This window comes from Rattus rattus, chromosome 5 (assembly GCF_011064425.1).
Source record: "Rattus rattus isolate New Zealand chromosome 5, Rrattus_CSIRO_v1, whole genome shotgun sequence".
In the NCBI taxonomy this organism is placed as follows: domain Eukaryota; kingdom Metazoa; phylum Chordata; class Mammalia; order Rodentia; family Muridae; genus Rattus; species Rattus rattus.
Genome location: NC_046158.1, coordinates 110,678,167 through 110,699,924, shown reverse-complemented (window position 1 = coordinate 110,699,924; position 21,758 = coordinate 110,678,167). Strand labels below are relative to the sequence as shown.

Here is a 21,758-nt window from a genome sequence, read left to right as displayed (position 1 = left end):
GTCTTTGTTGCAGGAGCTGTGGCCTTGTTGGAGGAAGTGTCTTACTGAGGTTTCAAAAGCCCATGCCAGGACCCATCTTTTTCACACCCTCTCTGCCTCTCTGCTCACAGATCAGGATGTAGCTCTCAGCTACCACTGCAACAACTGCCTCTGTGCCACCATGTTCCCTGCCATGATGATAACAACTTCTGAGACTGCAAACAAGTCCCCAATTAAATGTTCCCTTTCATAAAAGTTGCTTTGGTAATGGTATCTCTTCACAGCAATAGAACACTGACTAAACTAAAGCCCATTAGCAAACTAAATAAAATTCTTTCAAAAGGTGTCCTACTTAAGCCTCAGATGTTAGAGAGCCCAGAAGCCCCTCTTCCTGGATATCATGATCAAGCAAATACGTCAGAGAGATTTAGTCATGGCTAGCTGGCTCAGGACCTAAAATCATCACCCCAAACCTCTGCTGAGATAGGGATGAAGGTCACACTGGGAGAGGTGTACAGAAATCTCTTTTCACAGGACTGTCAGTAAGTGCTTCCTACAGCTAGGTTCCTGACTGCAGCTGTGGCTGCAGAGCTCTGGTATCAGGTTACCACAGCAGAAGGAAGGACAGTGGGACACGGTTCATGACATGGATCTTAGCTGCCCCCCAATTCTCCAGAACATGAGGTGATGCTTCACTTTCTTCAAAGGCTAGTATATATATAAGAACCACATTTATGTTAAAAACATACAAAATAATCCCCCCTATAATGAGAGGGCTAAATAGACAGAATAAACATTTCTTCCTAGGTCCAACCTGATCTAAGGAGGGAGGACCAAGTTTTGGACCCTTACAGAGAGTATCCCTGTGCAAGACCTACCGGGCAGGGCGATGCACTCTTGATTTCGAGGTTCCCACTGGCAGTTCTGATCTAGGGCACAGCTCCTGCAGCTGGTTTTCTTATTGCAGTAGTACATGGGGTTATCCTTGGGGCAATTGTCATACTTGGCAATGGAGATCTAGAACACAATGGAGAAGTGCTTTTGTTTATATTCACACAAATAACTCAGTGAGAATTAAAGTTAAAGAATTAAAGAATTAAACTGAGAATGGTAACTGCAGAAAGAAAAAAGTTAAAAAAGAAATAGAATTAGACAGATTGATGGACAGATAGAATTAGATGGATGGATGGAATTAGATGACAGATACAGACAGATAGATGGACAGATGGATAGAATTAGATGGACAGACAGATGGATAGAATTATATAAGTGATAGGTAGATGGATGGATAGATTAGATAGATGATAGATAGGTAGGTATGTAGATAGATGATAGATAGATAGGTAGAATTAGATAGAATGAACAGGAAGCAGCACTGCAGTGGGAACACTAATATGCTTTTAGCTCGCAAGCTAGCTGCCCAATGGAACCACTGCCACCACCAAGCCTCATCCAATGTTCATCTGTGAAAGCTGAAGCTGCTGCTTTTCCAGAGCTCTTCCCAGACCCGGCCCACTGTAGCAATCTCGAGTTTTATTTTTTATGAATTGCATTAAACTGGGAGAAAAAAGGTCATGAGCCATCAAAGACAACAGAAGCTGGATCACCTTATCCTTAGCTTATTATCACCTAAAACAAATCACACATGACTAGCCCAGATGTTATGTTGAGTCAAGATATAGGCCAAGGGCATTCTGTAAAACATGCTTTCTGGAACACCTCAGTAGCTGGAGCGATCCTTGGAAATCAGGATGTATATAGCATCCCTTCCTAAGAGAAAACCTGAGCAACAGTAAAATTCAAATCCACATCCCCATTTTAAAAATAACTCTACTCATTATTTGCACTACACCCAAACTCAATTAGCATTTTTCTATTCTCTAAAGTCCGTGAAAAACAGCGTCTGACCTGGCCTTCTGTGCAGCTGTGGTTCACAGGGACACAGTGATCATTGCACCAGTGGCAGTCATTGGTATTGGCTGTGCAGCTGTAACAATCTGTGTGCTGGTCACATCTGTCATGGTCAAGGGCTACAGAAAGAAGACAAACCCATCAACTATGTGGCAGCCTCTCTCATATGTAATCTGAGATAGGTCAGCTCCTAATAATAGTTGGGAAGCAAAATGTAGAGTCAAACTGGAAGGAAACACATTGCGAGTTTTAGGTTAAAACAGAACAGACGAAAGCAGACAATCTGAGGAACACGGTTTCCTACCTGTCCTCCACAGCACCCAGAGAGTGAAAAGTGAAGGTTAATTTACAGCCTCTAATGTAAAATGGAAGGGCTGGGCTTTGAATGCTTTTCTCCCAGGACAAACACCAACTATCAACAGAATTATACCAGAAGCTGTGCAGAAGCCAAAGAAAGCACACTGTTACAAATGTGAGGCCTACCTGGGTGTAGGTATACCCAGTGACCCACAACCCCACAGGAGGCACTTGCCAACTCACGCTCTACACTCATGTGAGTCCAAACCTGTGGATTTTGAAACTTCCGCTCTTTGTAGACATGACATAATCTCCTTAATTCCCCAAGCAAGAATCTACAGAGCCTTGTTGCCCCATCTATTAAACCATCTCATGAATATGACACACACACACAAGCAGGAAGAGAGGCCACTGGCCTAACGCCACAGAAACTTCCCTCATCAGTTTTCACGAAGGCTGCTTTTCTTGCCAAGTTTACTCTGACAGGATTAGGTCCACCCAGAAAGTAAGATAAAACTAATGGGCTCAGACTGAGTCTCCTAAGATAACATTATTTCCAATACACTATACATTTAAACTTAACTTTAAAGTTTGGTTATTCTATTGACTCTAACAGGTTCTGGTCAGCTGTTTTCCATAAGTGAACCAAAACTCTAATCAACAGCACAGCCTCAGCACCTTTATGTCCCTGCACAACTTCATTTGACACATACCAGAAAATAAAAGCAGTCTCTATCCAGTATAGCCCTCATGTAACTGCAACAACTAGATGCGGAACGTGGTTTCATAGTGTAACTGACTGGTGGACAAATGTCTTGGAGGCATTCTTTCTATTTTTTGAAGATTTTTGCATGTTACTTCACTGAGTTGGTAAAGTGGTGCTCAAAGCAACCGCTAAGCAAGTAGCTAAGGGGACAAAAATAACAAGAGAAGCCCAGGGGCTCTAGAAGCAGGGACCATAGTCTGTCATGCTACACTGCTATACACAGTTAAAGAGGCTGGAAATACTTTTCAAGAACAGTAGCTCTCTGCTGCCTACCAGAGCAATTTGTTATATGTGAGCCTCCCCTTAGAGGATCTCATCCTTAACTTTAGACTTTCATCATCAATATAACAGCCAATAGCCACATACAGCTCTTTTATTGTTAATGTTTTTGGCTCTTGAGACAAGGTCTCATTACACAGCCCAGGCTGGCCTAGAACTGCCTCTTGCCTCAGCATCTTGAGTATTTGGACTACAGGCACGCACTGCTACATCTGCCTTACTACATGCACTAAGAAAACAATGACCCCTTAGTCACACTAGCTACGCTTCAGGTATCTGATAACAACAGATGGCTAGTGGCTACTAAACTGAACAAAGAAATATATAACATTTCTGTCATCAAAAAATTTCTCAGGTAGGACCAGTGATACATGCCTATAATCCCAGCATTCAAGAGGCTGAGGGAGAAGGAGCACAAGAAGCTTGACACTATTTTGAGCTATACACCAAGACCCTAAAACCAAAATGAAAGCAAATTTCACTAAGTGCATGGCTTCAGATCACCTGCAGTCAGTCCTGGAGTTGATGCACAAAGCCTGTGCAATGAGGACCTATCACCTGCTAACAGCTTCCGGGAGCCATGTGCCTCCTTCCATCCAAAGACCTTGTGTGTTTTATTAAGAAATAACTAGAGAATATGGTGAACAGGAAAGGGCAGAGACAAAGTTCCTTCACAATTCAGATAAAATTAGATCTTTAAATTCTAAGTCGAGAAAAAACATACTTCTTTTGGAGAAACATTCTGATTTTAACTTTTCTGCTTGTTCTTCAGTTGCCAACTCCCAGGAGGTACATCGAGACGACTGTGTGTCCCACAGACACCGGATGCCAGGTCCTGCTGCCACACAATCAGCTTCGCTGCGGTGTGCATCACACTGCTCCGAGGTGAAGACTAAGACGTCACTGAGGAGGAGGCTGTTGAAGCCGCCGAACACATACATGGTGCTGAGAGGAGAGAGAGAAGGAATTTACTGAGAACTCGAACAGACACATGACACAGGGCTGCTGTGGGTTGCTGCTTTTGAAACTTTTGAGACAGGTTTCACTGTGTAGCCCTTGCTGGAACTCATGTAGACTGGACTGACTTTGATCCTGTGACAATCCTCCTGCTTCTGCCTCCCAGGGGCTAGGATTTTAAGTGCCTGGTTCACAATAAACTTTTGACTGTTAATCATTAGGAATATTCCCAGTATTAAAACTCCTCTGAGAGGGCGAGGGCGATGGGTCAGCAGGTAAGGCACTTGCCATACAGCTGGACAATCTGAGCTCAATCCCTCAACCACATAAAAATGGAAGGAGAGATGTGACTTTACAAAGTTGTCCTCTGACTTCTACACATGTGCTACAGCACCCCCATCCACATAATATATGCATAGATACATACATACATACATACATATATACATACATGATTAACTTAAATGCTCTGAGATGTTATTTTCTTTTATTTATTTATTTTATATAAGTACACTGTAGCTGTCTTCAGACGCACCACAAGAGGGCATCAGATCTCATTACAAGTGGTTGTGAGACACCGTGTGGTTGCTGGGATTTGAACTCAGGACCTCTTAACTGCTGAGCCATCTCTCCAGCCCGAGACATTATTTTCAAGGTCTCAAAAACCATTACTACTCTCTCAAATTCCACCTTTTACCCTGCTTTGTTATCGCTCAGAATAGTTTAAAAATCTACCTATAAGTGTGTAACAGAAAGTTAGAACACAGGGAACGTGTATTTTAGAAAGTTTTCTTTTATCTTTAGTTATATGTGTGTGTATCTGTATGTGGGTATGTGCACATATATATGGGTGTCCACTGAGGCCAGAAGGTGTTATATAGCTCCTAAAGCTGGGATGATATCTTCTACTAATAGGGAAGATTCTCGCAGCTGAGGAGATGACTCAGCAGTTAAAGCTGCTGCTCTTCCAGAGGACAGAGTTCGGCTCACAGCATCCACAAAAGACAGCTCACAATCAGCTGTAACTCCAGCTTCAGGAAACCTCTTCTGTCCTATGTGGGGATCTACATGCATGCGTGCACACATGCACATACACATGCGTGCACACATGCACGCACACAGAAAAAGCAAGCAGAGAAAACTTTAATACAAAGAAGGCTACAAAGAGAGTGAGAGATAATTATAGTCCTGGAAACGAATGCATTCTACCACAACTCACAACTGCTTAAGGTCTTTCCTAATTCCTAGGTATAAACACAGCATTTTCCAGGAATCTCTCCAGAAGCCCCATTTACAGAGAAAAACCATGTCCTAGACCTCTGATAGCTCCTGATTTTCTCTTAGCAGTTTGTAATGCCATCTAATACATTTCCAGTGCCACTCTATAATCTCAAATATCAAAGTGGACAGAAGAGTTCCTGAGAAACAGGCTGCACGATAGAATTCCTAAAACCTGCATCTGGGCACGTTCCTAGGAGGCACCTGAGTGTGACTCTTCTTTGAGAAGCTGCACTCAGGGCTCATCCTTGCCCTAGGCACTTTTCCTTTTATTCTTATACAGATCAATTTTGCTACATACTGGCTACTTGTGGAATTTCTCTCTGTATTGAAACTATGAATCCTAGATTTGTCAAAGTTCATAAAAAATTAAAGAACTCTTCTGTCTGCTGTGGTGATGGACTTCAATTAGTAGTGCAAGGAAAATTAATGCAGATTCATAAAGCATATGAAAATATTCCACTTTCATCATAGAGAAATGCAAACTAGAACACACTGTTGTGCCATTGGTTACCTCTCCAACTGACAAAGAAAAAAGTAACAAATGTTACCTAATTTTTGAATCCGTGAGACTTCAAGGCAACAGTCAGGCTCATATACTGCTGCTGGGCATGTATGATTGGAAGTCCATATAGAGATCTTGGCAACTCGAAACAAAACTACTTATTTACCTTTTGAACCTTAAGTCACTTTTCTAGAAATCTATCACATAGATATAGTGCCATGGAGTGATCGTCAGTATTTATTGTTAGGTATATGTATGGTGGAAGAGTGGGCAATACAGAGAAAATATAGAGAATCATTTAACTTTTGGAGAAATAAGGGTCTGACACATACACAATTTCTTCCCCTTTCAGTACTTTGCAGCTTAGGCTGGCCTAGAACTCGTGAGTTCACCTCGAAGAATTCCTCTTATCTTAGACACTTAAGTGTTGGGATTATAGGTATGAGCTACCCTGACTGCCCAACCTGTATTCTTTTTCCTTCTTTCTTCTCTCCCCCTCCCTTTTTGGTTTTTCAAGGTAGGGTTTCTCTGTGTAGCCTTGGCTGGGCTGGAAATCACTCTATAGACTAACTAGGCTGGTCTCAAACTTAAAGAGTTCCACTTGCCTCTGCTTCCAGAGTGCTGGGATTGAAGGTGTGCACCATCATTAGCTGCTTCTAACCTTTGTTCTTAAAAGACCAATCCAGTGACAAATTAGTGGTTAAAACTTACTCTTGGAAAAGCAGTGCATCTCTGAATTAGATATTCACCCCAAACTAAGACAGAACAATTAGACTGGAGAGATGGCTCAGTGGTTAAGAGCACTGACTGCTCTTCCAGAGGTCCTTAGTTCAAACCCCAGCAACCACATGGTGGCTCACAACCATTTGTAATGAGATCAGATGCTCTCTTTCAGTGTGTCTGAAGACAGCTACAGTGTACTTACAAATAATAAATAAAATAAATTACAAAAAAAAGAGCACCAGCTACTTTTCCAGAGGTCCTGAGTTCAAGTCCCAGCAACCACATGACAGCTTGCAACCATCTATAGTGAGTTCTGATGTCCTCTTCTGGTATGCAGGTGTACATGAAGACAGAGTATTCATATACATAAAATAAACAAATAAATATTAAAAAATAAAAAAACAAAAACAATCCTGAAACATTTCCCTACTCTCTTTCATTCCTTCCCAAACATTCTGTAAGAAAAATCTAATTTTGTGTCTGGTGAAGAAATGCTCACAGTGCATTTGTTATATGCACACCAGAGATAGACCACAGCTGTAGGTCGGACTCAAGTGCTCCTAAGATGCTCACTAGCTAGAGTTTTAAGAACTACAGCAGAATGAAACACATCAAATATTTTCTAAGTCCAGTTCATAAAGACCTAAGACCCCTCAAAAGAAACCTCATCTGTTACTTCTGGGCTGTGATAAGGATCTCTCTCATCTCCAAGATTCCATAACTCCAAGAAGTTTACTACTAGTTCACAATGAGAAATTTGATAGCTCACTTGCACTGGGCTCCAATTTTTCTCTCTAAGTCAACAAAGGACTAAATAAATATAATGATTATATGACTCCATATCTGAAAAGCAGACATCCCAATAACCAAAAAGAACAAACCCACTACTGGTTCCCTGACTTTAACATGAATCAAGTTGGATTTAGTTAATAAAACTATTGCTTAAACTGAGCACAGTTGGTGTCTTCGATAATTCTGAATATCTCAGGTCATATGATGGCTCTGGGAGAGTGGGAGAGCCTTCCAACATGCTTAGAAAGAGCAGCAAGGTAAATGCCATTTCTTCATCTAGCACCTCACAATTTTACAGCTTTCCCTCCTGCACTCTTCTCTCAAAACCACAATTAGAACAATTAAGTTAGACACAGGTGATCCAGAGCTGCTGACTAACACCACCACAATGGAGAGAGAGCCAAACGATTTCTCATACTATTAAACTGCAACCATGACCTTTTATCCTCCTGTAACATTTCCAACCCTGCCTAAAACTCAGATACTCAAACACATCACATAAACTACACAAAATAAAAACATTATTCAGACAGCCATCCCTGATTTTGATTCATGGCTAATTCTCAGAGTTTGGGTAAAACTTAAGAATGTTTTAATAGGGCTAGAGAGATGGCTCTGTGGTTAAGAGCACTGACTGCTCTTCCAGAGGTCCTGAGTTCAATTCCCAACAACCACATGGTGGCTCACAACCATCTGTAATGGGATCCGATGCCAGATGGCCTGATGCTTGCCAGATGAAAACCTTAAGAGGCATTCAGGGCCTTTCTGAGAGAAAGCATCAGATTGCAATGTAAGATAACACTTAAGTTGACAAGATAATAATAAAAAAAATCCTTCCACTTTAGCCTCTAATCACAAAATGGTCTTGCCACAAAACCCTATATACTTGAAAACATTAAGTAATCACAAGATTAAAGATATCACCTTTCCCCCAATATCTAGCTTCTTTTTTTTTTTTTCTTTTTTTCGGAGCTGGGGACCGAACCCAGGACCTTGTGCTTGCTAGGCAAGCGCTCTACCACCGAGCTAAATCCCCAACCCCCAATATCTAGCTTCTAAATGACCAGTTCTTCATAACTCCAGAATGCCACTTTTGTACTTTTCCTAATGCAAATTAAATTACTGGTATTAGGAAACTCCAACAGAAAATTTGAAAACCTATAATGTAATGATATAATATAAACACTACAGTATTTAAATAGTTTAAGGGTTTATATAACTTTGAGTTTTAAAGAAGGAAGCAGAAAGCAGTAACAACAGCAGCAAAATAAGAAAAGTTAACATCAGCAGGCTGTTAAGCTTCTCAATCTTGAAATTTTTTTTTTTTGGTTCTTTTTTTCGGAGCTGGGGACCGAACCCAGGGCCTTGCGCTTCCTAGGCAAGTGCTCTACCACTGAGCTAAATCCCCAACCCCATGCTTCTCAATCTTTAAAGCACACTTTCAAGCGACCAGGTAAAGTGGCCATTTTGCATGTCCTTTATGGCAAAAGCTATATCTGCGGAAGGCACAGTGCTGAGGACAGAACTCAGGATCCTGCGCAAGTGAGGTAAGCACCCTATTGCTGGCCCATAACCCTAGTCCTTTGCATGTCCTTCACGGGACTAAGGTTCCCCTGCACAGATGGACAAAGAGCTCTGCTGGTCAGAAAGGGATTCCTGAGCACACACTGGTCAGGGTGCAGACTGTAGACTTGCTCTTTCACCTCATTATCTCCCATGCCTGTTCCCTACCTTATCCTTCACTTAAAACTGCCCTCTCTCCTTTTTTCTCCCCAAGCCTCTTACCATTCTGACATAACTGTTAAAAAGTTGATATTAAAAATGAACATAGATGCAAGACAGTAACACAACCTTTGCTTTCCAGTTACCTGTTGTGCAAGACTGCTGAGTGGCCAAATCGGTTGACATCGTGATGGAGCTCAGGTCTGGGGAGAACTGACCATCGGTCACAAGCTAAGGGGAAGAAAAAGCACATTTCAGAGTAGGTTGCCTTATATAGTCCATGGAAACTATCAGTCTTTCTACAAAGAAGTATAAGTTTTGATCCCAGCACTCAGAAGGCAGAAGCAGGAGAATCTCTGTGCATTCAAGGCCAGCCCGTTCTACATACTGAGTTTCAGACAGCCAGGACAGAGAAACCCTGTCTTAAACAAAGGCAAAATCAAAACAAAGAAGAATGCCTCATCCACAGCCTCATACAACATGCTTGTCTGTCTTTTTAGTTATGCTATTATGTCAAACGACAGCGGCAATATTTCAGAACATGAAATAAACACACTGCACAGAAATGCTGATCAATATATTCATTCAGTACCTACAGATCCCCTCCTGATGGTCATCACTCTACTGTCTACCGGTTTTACCTACAGAATGTCTGCTTTAGTATGTGTGGTGCTAGAGATCAGACCCAGGGCCTCGTGTATAGCAGGCATCCATTTCTAACTTAAGAATGTTAGTGCTAGGTACACACCTATTTTAACTAGGACACACATCTGTAATCTTAGCACTTGGGAAGGCGGAGACAGGAGGAGCAGGAGTTCAAGAAGAGCCTCACTACACGTACACAGCGAATCTGAGGCCTTTGCAGATAAGCTTTAATAAAAATGAACACTCAGAGCACATATCTCACCTATGTCCTTCCTCAGCTGCCTGCACCCTAAATTATGCTAACGGATTTCTTTGTTGACAAATCTGAAGGGTTCTCCAGTCATTTTTAGCCACTCTTCTGGCAGTTAGTTGTATGTCCCAGGTCATCAATCTCACCTATTTCCCCTGTTTCTCTGACACTCTCTTTACAGCCTCTACTCTTGCTCAGACTCTGCTCTCCAAGTGTCTCTGACTCTTGCTCATCTTTTATGCCCCACAATAACTCACCTCTCCTACAGCCTCCTCTTAGCCATCAGCTCTGTCCTAAAGACATTTCCAGTTGGATATGCCCCACACTTACTTCATGCGCTTCTTCCCAGTTCCTAGTCCCTGTTTTTATAATTTTTGCTATTTTTATTAAAGACACAGTCTTACTAGATAGCTCAGACTGGCCTCAATCCCGCCATGTTTCTCACCCTCCTGGCCTTGTGCAATCATGTCCATAAGTTTTCCTCTATATGTGCTTTCAGTTTAACAAAGGTGGTCCACAGCAGACACTTGCCCAGAAAGGGCAGTTATGTTTCTGTCACAACACACAACAGCCAGACACTAGAAGTTGTCACTGCTACTTCCATGGCCTTCACTCAAACCTCATTAGGACTTCTGCAGCAGTAGCCTCCTAATTGTCAATATGCCCTTTCCGAATCAGTTATCACAATGCACCCAACACACCTTCTCAAATTGGTCATGGTGGCCCACAAAGGCAGACATAGGATGGTTACCGTAAGTCTTAAGCCAGCCTGGACCATAGTGTGAGGCCAAGACTTACAAAAAAGAAAAACAAGAAAAATCTAAAATACCCACAAACAAACAAAAAAAATGTAACACACACATATGACTCTATCACTTTCACTGTGAGACTTTTAAAAGACCAACGATCCTTGCACTCTGAATAAGATCTGAACAGTCTAGTCTAACAGTTACCTGCTACCTTTTGTGCTACTATGTCAGAGAAAAGGGACAGTTCAAAAGTCCTAAATGTTTGCCATATACTTTTCCAGCTATTTGGTCTGCACTAAATATCCCCTGCCTGGTAGGTCTACTTGACTCCCAGGGCTCCTCAGGAGCAGGCTTGCAAGGTTTCTCTTCAAGCATGCCTTTCCTGACCACCATGCTACCCCAGTGGCTTCAGAGTGCTCAGAGGTAATTTCATATCTTCTTTTCAGCAAGAATCCTCCTGAGTTACAATTATATTGTCTTCTCATTTGTGCTCCCTTCAGCTTGAAGCTAAGGACTAAGTATAGTGTATCCGCCATTCTCAATTTAAAAGTTCAATGGCTAACAGAAACACATCTGTTAAAAACAAACATCTAGGGCTGGCAAGATGGCTCAACAGTTAAGAACACTCACTGTTCCTCCAAAGGATCTTGGCACAGTTCTCAGAACCCACGTGGTGGCTCACAAAAGTCTGCAATTCCAGCTATGGGAAATCTAATGTCTACTTCTGGCCTCCACGGGCACCGAACATACATGGTGTGCTTAACATACATACACACAAAACGCACATACACATAAAAGTAAACAAAATCTTCTTTAAAAAATGAACGCCTAGCAGACTGGGTCAAAATCATAGAGACAAAGAAGATGATTTCAAGAGTCTGGCGTGAGGATGAAGAGAAGGACTATTGTTTAAGGGCAGAGTCTCAGTTTACAGAAGACAGCATGCAGAGGGTGACACGGCATGAATAACACTGCGGATATATCTAGTTCACTTCAACTACTGAAAACATCAAGATGGTGAGTGTTGTAACGTACATTTCACCACAATGAGAATAATTACAAAAACGAATCTCTAGTCAGGTGTGGTGGTACACATCTTTCATCTCAGCACTCAGGAGACAGAGGCAGGAGGATTTTTCTGTGTTCAAGATCAGCTTGAAATATACTGAGCTCCAGGCAGTCAGACTACATAGTGAGACTGTCTCAAAGTGCAACAAAACAAAACAAACAGAAAGGACATCATATGGACTGTATTTACACAAAAGAGCAGTTGATGTTTGTTTTCCAGGAATAAACAGATATTGCCCTCTTTTAGCCACATGTATATTGCATGGACAGCATGTGTAAAGCCAGGTTTCTGGAAACAGCATATTCCCTAAAACTTAACCTAATGCAGGCAGTTACAACTACTACTACATAAGGCATTTATAAGGAAGGAGATGCCAGTTAACTCAGCCTTTAAAAAGATTCAAGCAATTAGCAAGAGTGATTTCAGAGTTTAATGTAGTTTAATGCAAAGTAATGCTTTTCAATAGATGTGTAACCCTACTCAATTAAATGCAAATTCAACCACTTGGACTTTTTTTAAGTGGTGCAATTATTTTAACATAGATATATTTTCAATCTTTAATGTTGCTCATAGGCAAATAAAATATTCCTGATCTAACCCATCTTTGGAAGCTTACCAATGTCATAAGCCATGAAGTCTGAAGAGAAGCATTTGGCACCGTGGCTCATGGAAGTGTCATTGTGTGTGTTCCCTCCGAACACCAGCATGGTTCCACTCACTATCACAGCTGTATGCAAGTAACGGAAAAATCGGCTGTCCTTAAGAATGGTCCTTTTGAGTTTATTTAAAAATAATAAATATAAGGTTAGTTTTAGAAGAATACTTATCTATCTGGCAATTTACATGTAATTACTTTATAACTTCAGATTCAAATGTGCAATACTTGATTTCCCCTTGTATGTAAGCCACTTCCTTTAAAAAAATCATGAAAATCTGTTAAGAATTTTGGGAAACTATATTAAAAGCACTAAAATGTTCATTCTCTATGGCTCCATAATTCCACTTAAGAATTCCAGGTAAGAATTATGTGAAATACAAATCAAAATTTATGCTCAATGTTTTATTAGTATGGCAGAACCACCAACCACATAGGCTCAGTAGTTCACAGCCACTAAAGACAGTGATCCTCAGGACACATAAATTACATTCACAGCATGGTCTCTAATGTATGTTGAGAGAGAGGGACAGAAAGGAAGAGGGAGGGAGTAGGAGGAGGAGAGAAAATACAGAGAGACCAGTACTTTATAATTACATCATAATTCAAATTTATTTCCACTTGCTAAAAGTAGTATGTTCCGAGCTTCAGTTCTGAGGAGGGAAACTCAATCAAACAGGCATGAGAGCATCATATTTAACGGTTTAAACAGATAAAGATGGTATAGCCTATTCATGTGCATAGTCCTGGGTTTGGTCCCCAACACCAAAAAGGAAAAAGAAAGGCTATGCTTTTTAAGTATGGATAAAATCAGCACAACGGTTATTGCTGAGAATTCTGAAGGGAGGAAATCTACACTAGCGATCAGTGGATGAGAACAGAGATCAGTCTAAAACACTAAGCACTTTTTAACTATCCTAAGAGCAGAAAAGCTAACAGATAGCAACAACACAATTATTACCTTAACTCTATTACTGTATTTATCTGCTAACTTTGTTACATACAATGCTGACAAAAGTCAAACGACACAGTATTTTTCAATCAACTGCCTCTGCAGATTCTATACCATCAAGGGAAAGCTCAGGAAAACACCCACCACATCTGAGTGTCCACATTGTATCTGTAGAGGTCATCTGCAAGCCGGTACTTGTTGGCGCTGAAAGCCTTGTAGCCACCATGAACATACAGAGCTTTGGTCCTGTGATCATAAACACTGCTGTGGCCATAACCCCCTTGCACAAGAGCACCTTGAGTTTGTAATATACTCCATGTGTTCTTTTCTGAAAAAGAGACAATAGTTAGTCAATGTTGCAGGCTCCTCTTCTTATGAAATATTAAATGATTTAAACTATTTACACATTAGTTTAAAATCTAAATACCTTAGAGCAAAAAAGGACATTCAGGACATCTTATTTATAAAGAAGTCCATCTAGGCAAGCCTGTATATAATCAGCACCAACTGGGCTCAGTGTGTTAACCCTCACCCCAAAAGGGAGGCCATCAGGCTGGGAAGAAGGTGTATTGGGAAGAGCCTAGGGGAGATGGATGGGAGGAATGGTGGTGTATATGAACAAGATATATTGTATTCATGTATGAAATTTCACAGAACAAGTTTTTAAAGATGCATTTTGTTTGTTTGTTTGTTTGTTTGTTTGTTTGTTCTGTTAAGATAGAGTTTCTCTGTGTATCCTAGCTGGCCTGGAACTCACTCTGCAGACCAGGCTGGTCTCAAACTCACAGAGATACACTTGCCTCTGCCTCCTGAGTGCTGGGATCAAAGGTGTGTGCCACCACACAGGCAAGATTCAGATTTTTAAAACAAATTTTAAAGATTCAAAGCTCTCTTAAACAGACATTTAATTCCCTGTGAGCGTCAGTGATTCCTTATGGTTCTCAGATGTTCTTTAATGCTCTTCAGATGTATTTTACAGGATTACCTCATCAACATTTCAATCCTAACTGACATTCCTATTATACAGTGAAAAACAATAAAATGTAACACAAGATTATACACTAAAGTCAAATGACACTGCGCTGGCCTAATATTTATAGGACTGTTCAAAATTATTTTAGCATGCTTACTGCTTTGCATTATGCTTATTTTGATATCTAAACATGTGGTGCTATCTTTGGTTCCTTGCAAGCTGACAATAAGTGTCAAGACTCAGTCTTGATTTGGGAGGGGTTCTGAGGAAGGGGTGTCTGGGAGTGGGGAAAAACTTGTCAAAAAACCCAAAAAGTCGATCCAAGCTGGCAGCTGGAGACAGCTTTCCAGTCTGCTTTCTCTCTCTCTGCTTTCCCTCTCTCTCTGACTGGCTCGCTCGCTCTCTCTCTCTCTCTCTCTCTCTCTCTCTCTCTCTCTCTCTCTCTCTCTCTCTCTCTCTCTCTCTCTGACCGGCCTTCTAGGCAGCTTTCTCTTGCTATTCTCTGCTGGAGACAGTTCTCCAAGCAGTTCTCTCTTGTTATTCTAAAAAACTTTTTGGATAGCTCATCTGCAGATCCTAAGCCCAGTTACTTCAGGTTTCCTATGAATCAGCATCCTGGGACTCCAACCCCCCGAGAGACAGCAAGCACACATTTCCTTTTAACATTGCAAAAGAATTTAGAGATCTACCTGCCTCGGTTAAACACAAACAATGAACTAGCTGGGTACCCCGTCCTGAAATTACCATTTGGACCACACCTGGGCCTAACCTTGCTCTGTTCCAGGCCCACCCTGAACTCAGGACTTTGCCTTTGTAAGCTCAAACTGGGTGGGATCCTCCACCGACCACTCCCTAAATCTCTTTATCTACTTCCTTGGTATCTTTCTGTCAAGTTGGCTCACAGCGAGCTGCTTCTGTTCCTTTAGATCTGTGAAGCTCCTCATACAATTCATATTGCACCCTTACGTTTTGGTATAGTTAAGGAACCATATATTTTCAAACATGATTTTAGAGTTCTTTTCACAGCCTTAAGGGCTGTCCTGAAGGTCCCAGCATTTACTTCCTGACTCGTGCTGTCTCTGATTATCATGGAGTCATTCACATTAACGGGGAGGACATTCCTCGAGAGAGGAACACAAAATATGTACATTATTATACGAGCAAGCCTTATGCCCATGGTATGACATTCATGGAGACCCAAGCCTGCTGCTCCTGTCCCAGGGGCAGAAACCATGTCATTCTGTCCCCACGAGGACCATGCTGGACTTAGCATCTCCCCCTTTTTTGTTTTTAATTTGAGGGTGCAAACATTGACCGTGAGTGTTTGACTTGCTTGAGATAGACTGAGAGATGAAATAAATATCCCAGTTTTTCCTCAGCTTTCCTTAATACAATACAGGTGCCAGTTTGGACCACAATTTGAGTTTTTTGGATTTTTTGACAAGCTGTTCTTTTTTTCCCCACTCCCAGACACCCCTTCCTCAGAACCCCTCCGAAGCTAAGGCTGTGCCTTGACAAGTAAGAAATAGTTGTTCCACAGAGACATCAGCAACCTGAATCCCACAGTTATCTACTGATATTAACTATTTCAAGACAAAGTACTGGATCAAGGTCATGCTGAATTTTGTTACAGTGTCCTAATAATAAGGGTAAGGCTTTTCAATCTGATATTCAAAATGCCTCCACTGGAAAAAAAAATACATACCCAAGTCATATTCCTGCACAACACTTATATATCCGTAGAGTGGACAATGACCGAAGATGACCAACATGACCACACGGCCAGATGACAGTGTAACAATGTGTGCTGAGTGTCCAACCACTGCATACTGATCCTTAGCTTTGGGGGTTAACAATACCCATGATTCATTATGAATATGAAATACTCTCAGCTCGTTGGTCACATTCCCTGTTGAATCAATTTTTCCTCCATACATGTAGATTTTATCCTATAAGAAAGATATAAACAGGATTTTAAAAACCATTAAGAATCAACTCTTGGGCTGGAGACAGAGGTTAGCAGTTAAGAACATTTGCTGCTCTTACAGAGAACCAGATTTGGTTTCTAGCACCCACATGGCAGCTAACAGACACCTGTAACTCCAGTTCCAGGGTTCTGATGGTCTCCTCTTCTGGCCTCTGGAGCACAGACCCACATACATAAATTAAAAATAAATACATCTTTAAAAAATTAATATTGGAAAATAAAAAAAATGATTGGTTCACAATCTCATTATTATCCCTAACTTAAGAAGCATGAGTAAAATGAACTTTTCAGTGAATTACTAGGAATAGCATAACGAACAAAATAAAACAAGTCACACTCCTAATTCTCTAAATCACCCTCTCTAAACGAAATGTACTACAGGATGAAATGACTTGGGAATTAAAGTTGCCTCACCCTACAATATACACACAAAACACGGAGATGGCTACTCAGTCACACTGTGTGCAATGTGGCTGGACTTGACAATGGGCGCAGGCTCACTGACATTATTTCATTGTTAACCATTTCCACGTAGAATACCATGGATTAAAATAGTTCTAACTTCAATTTCCAATTGCAGCTTGGTGAATTATATACCATCACATCAAACAAAGTTTATACCGATTAAATCCGAAGCTGACGAGTATTCAAAGACATAAAGCAACAGGGAGAGTTGAACTTCTTGCTTGAACAGTAGAAATAGTTTACCTTATGTAATGCCAAAGAATGACCATATCTTACAACCACACTGTTCACAGAATGGTTTAGTGAAAGCCATTCCCTAGAAGCCAGGTCATACCTGCAAAAAAAACCAGACCATATTTTCACTCAAATGACAAAACAGAACATCTTGTATTCTTCTAAGTATGATATAATCCAGTTCAGACATTTTTAACAAATCAACCACAGATTACAGGGAGGCGCATGCTCCTCTGGCAAACATAACTTATACCTGGGCCCACTGAGTATGTGAGAACTCAAAATGGGGAAGTCAACTACACAAGCCTGGTATAAGACAAACATCTACTGGAAGCTTCTAGAGTTTCCTATAAACCTCTCCTACAGAACAACCTAAGTCATCTGACATTTGTATTATAAAGGGACTTAATAGCTCACAATAACTTTTATTCATTTAATAATGACAAACTGAAGGTAAGTGTTGAAAAGGGAATAATAAAAGAAAAATAACTGGGTAGCAAGATGGTTCAAGGAGTAAAAGTGCTTGCTGCACAAGTCTGACTACCAGAACTCTATCCCTTGTACTATGGTGGAATAAGAGTACCAACATGTGTGTGCAAAGCATGTGCACACATTGAGGAGATCTGGAGAGAGTAAAAGGGAGAATTTGGATGAGATATTATAAAGATCACACACATATGTATATATGAAATTTCCAAAGAATAAATATTTTTAAAGAAAATTAACAGTATATCTTTTGACTTAATCTTTTGCCTAAGAAAGCTACAACTATAACATTTCAATCATACTGTAAATGCACTTAAGATTCTAAAATATAAAATTAGTAAAATAAAAATGTTCAGGGCTGGAGCAATGCTTAGTGAGTAAAGTGCCTGCTGAGTGCCTAGGAGGACCTAATTTTAGATCTAAGCTTAGTACCCAGACAGAGTATGAGTGTGGAGTCACCTCTCTGGAACTACAGTCCCAGTGGAGGAAGGGTGCAGCCGGGCAGAGCCCATAGGGCTTGCTGGCCAGCCAGTCTACCCGAAATGATGAGTTCCAATTTAAGTTACAGACCCTGTCTCCAAACAGCAAGGGCCAAGCAATAGAGAATACCTGATGTTGACCTCTGGCATCCATCCATATGCACACTATAGATGATGCACAGACTCACAGATTTATATTTTATAATATAATAATAATTTATAGAGGGCTGGAGAGATGGCTCAGTGGTTAAGAGCACTGACTGCTCTTCCAAAAATCCTGAGTCCAATTCCCAGCAACCACATGGTGGTTCACAACCATCTGTAATGGGATCCAATGCCCTCTTCTGGTGTGTCTGAAGACAGCTACAGTGTACTCATATACGTAAATAATTCCTTAAAAGAATATAACAATTTATAGTCCTGCCATTTAGCTCATATTTATTCATGGATTACTGAATAATCACAATCAACTAAAATATTCATTTTCTAAAGAAAACCTACTGTGGTGGTTTGAATGAGAATGGCCTGCATAGATTCCTATCATTGACTACTTGGTCTCCAGTTAGTGGCTATTTGGGAGGGTTAGGATTTATGGCCCTGTTAAGAAGGTGTGTCTGTCACTGTGAGTTAGCTTTCCCAGTGTACTCTCTCTACCTTCTCTTGTGTCAAGATGTGAGCTTTTTGATCTGGTGTTTGATTTTTGAGGCAGGATGTCATGTAGCCCAGGATCATCTTGCACTTGTCATACAGCCAAGGATAACCCTGAACTCCAGATTCTCTTTTCTCTACCTCCAGAGTGCTGAGGTGACAGCTTATGCACCACATCCCACTTATGAGGTACTGGACCCTGAATCCAGGGCTTCCTGCATGTTAGGCAGGCACTCTACCAGCTGAGGTACATTTTGAGTCAGGGCTTCCTATCTAAAATACTATTTTAAAACAGAATCTCTATATTCACTGAAATTCCATGAAAATTAGTACAACAAGAATACCAATAACTATATAAAATTTATAAAGCCATAACATTCATGTTTTGATAGGGTACACATAGAAAAGATGTTCTGATCTTTAAAAACACAACATAAAACATGGCTCACAAGCAAATGTGGCATTAGTACATATATGTATAACGTGTGATGTGAGCGGCTGTGAGTGCTCACCTGAGTACCTTCTGTGAACTAAGCCCCAACAATGAGCATGTGTAACAGTAGCAGTCATGTAATCTAAAATAGGCAAAAATTCTTGACAGGATTTAGAATTATAAAAAACAAAAACAGGGAGAACATGTCTGAACCAGATGGTCAGGAAAGATCTCTTCATGAGACAATTAGATTGAACTGTAAAGAGGAGGAGAAACCAGTCCTCAGATGCAGTAACAGGACTTCCAGACAGAAGGACACCAGTGCAAAAGCACTTGGAGTAGGATGCACATGCTGCTTCATGGGCAAAGGAAGAAGACTGTTACCGCAGCACAGAGGGCAAACAGGGGTTGAATGGTCATACGGGACCATTATATCTAATGGGACAGTATTAAAGGGGGGGGGTTTCTCTCTCTCTCTCTCTCTCTCTCTCTCTCTCTCTCTCTCTCTCTCTCTCTCTCTCTCTCTCTCTCTCTCTCTCTCTGTGTGTCTCAGTCCTCCGCACTGAGCTTTCAGAGCCCTGGAGTACAGTGTGCACAGCCAAGCCTGGCTAACCATGGCTTTTAACAATATAGTAAGTGATGGGATTTGCAATTTTTAAGTACTTCCCAGTCTCCATTATAAATAAATTAAAAACAATAGAAACAGATCTGACAGTACTCCACTGCAAGAGACTAAGGAGAAACTAATAGCAGACTAAAGATAAAAATAAATGTAACATGTGTCTGTTGAGAGAGCTGGTAAAAATTGTCATGAAGTTATGATGCAGCCTGTGAAGGAATTATCAAAATGATTCCTAGGTTTCTTGCTTCAAGAGAGAAACACATGGGCTAAAGAGATGGATCACAGGTAAGAACCCGTGTTGATCTTTCTCAGAACCTGGATGCAGTTCCCAGCACCCACAGGACAGGCTCACAGCTAACTGGCGCACCGGTCCCAGGGATCCAGGGCCGTCTTCTGGAACTGCTTCAATGTGGTGCGTATCTATGCAGGTAGGCAAGACACTCATAAACAAAAACAAACAAGTAAGTCCAAAACAACAAAAGGAGAAAAGAAAGGGGAACGAGGAGCTGAGGTCATGACTTGGTTAGTAAAGTGCTTGTCACACAAGTTTGGACCATGCTTGTAATCATGATTACAGGAAGCTCCCCAGAGTTTGCTGGATGAATCACTGAGCACCAAATCTAGTCTCAAAAAAAGAGAGAGAATAGGGATCAATCAAGGAGGACACTCAACAATGACTTCTGGCCTCCCATGTGAACATTTGTACATGCAAAAGGAAGGAAAACAATGATGGAGCAACAGTAAAATCACGCAATGGCACATGTGCTACCCAGAAGGAGAAGTCACTTTCACAAGTTTATTTCACCTTTTCATGGAAGCAGCACTAGTCATGGTAGGAACAGTTAGGTTACTAGTAGAAGTAGTTACAGTTATTTGTACATTTGTTTGTTTTGGAGACAGGATCTTTGTATATACCTATTCTGACCTCAAAATCACAATCTTCCTGCCTTTGTAAGCACACACACCACCACAGACAGCTCTAGATTTAGGGCAGATTTTAAAGATAGAACCAATGATTATATACTACAACAGTCAAACATCTGAGTAGAATTCCTGACTCCCCACCTCCCTGCTTCCTGGTGTTCACACTCATATATAATATCCCAGCCTTGCGTATAAGGACAATCAGTGACTTCTAACCAGTAGGAAGCAAGGATGGTAGGGTATCATTTCTGTGATCCACACTGAGAGTAAGACTCAATCAACGCTCTTCATAGCTTCATGACATAAACACATACATGGGTGAGTGCCAATGACAGGTTGTGTGTAGACAGATTAGGAGCTAAAAAGGCAGCCTGTGTGAACTGACGGCAGCATCCAAAGAAGAAAAGAGATGCTACTGACAAACCATGAAGCTTTGCTCAGGCCCTAATCCTCATCCAGTACTTAGAGCCACAGAGAGCAATGGAGAACTGATGTTTCTCGTGAACTGAAAAGACTCTAGAGAGGCTGATTTGGTGCTGGCAAAATGGAGTGTCCTCAAATTGTAATTCTTTTTTTTTAAACCTTATTGTTTTGTTACGTGTACAGGTGTTTTGCCTGTGTATGTGTCTGTGTACCTTATGAATGTAGTACCTATGTAAGCCAGAAAGGGTGTCAGATCCCCTGGGACTGGAGTTACAGACGGTTGTGAGCCAACATATGGACACTGAGAACTGAACCCATGTCCTCTGGAAGAACAGCCCAGGCCTTAACCGCTGGGTCATGTCTCAATCCCTATAACTGCTTTTTATAAAGAAAGAAGGACTAAGATAAAGCTCATAACAGTTTGCTATTTTAATGTATATTTATATGGATATATAAATTTTAGATCTTGGTTTCAAAACTACGAGTATGAAAAATAACTACAATCTAAATAAGGTCAAATTTGTTGTGTATTGACAACTGTTGGGATTGCCTTGT

General features: G+C 41.0%; 1 protein-coding gene across 1 annotated transcript in view; it reads right to left on the bottom strand.

The window, feature by feature from the left end:
- The window catches only part of Atrn (attractin), a 124,781-nt gene that overhangs the window by 59,371 nt on the left and 43,652 nt on the right, over nt 1-21,758 (bottom strand). Inside the window, exons 7-14 of the mRNA XM_032904225.1 lie at nt 17,198-17,288; nt 16,208-16,451; nt 13,674-13,857; nt 12,539-12,693; nt 9,356-9,440; nt 3,957-4,177; nt 1,888-2,009; nt 858-996 (exon numbers count right to left, since the gene is read on the bottom strand). Coding sequence (XP_032760116.1) covers nt 858-996; nt 1,888-2,009; nt 3,957-4,177; nt 9,356-9,440; nt 12,539-12,693; nt 13,674-13,857; nt 16,208-16,451; nt 17,198-17,288 — 1,241 coding nt within the window. The remainder of the gene's footprint in view (nt 1-857; nt 997-1,887; nt 2,010-3,956; nt 4,178-9,355; nt 9,441-12,538; nt 12,694-13,673; nt 13,858-16,207; nt 16,452-17,197; nt 17,289-21,758) is intronic.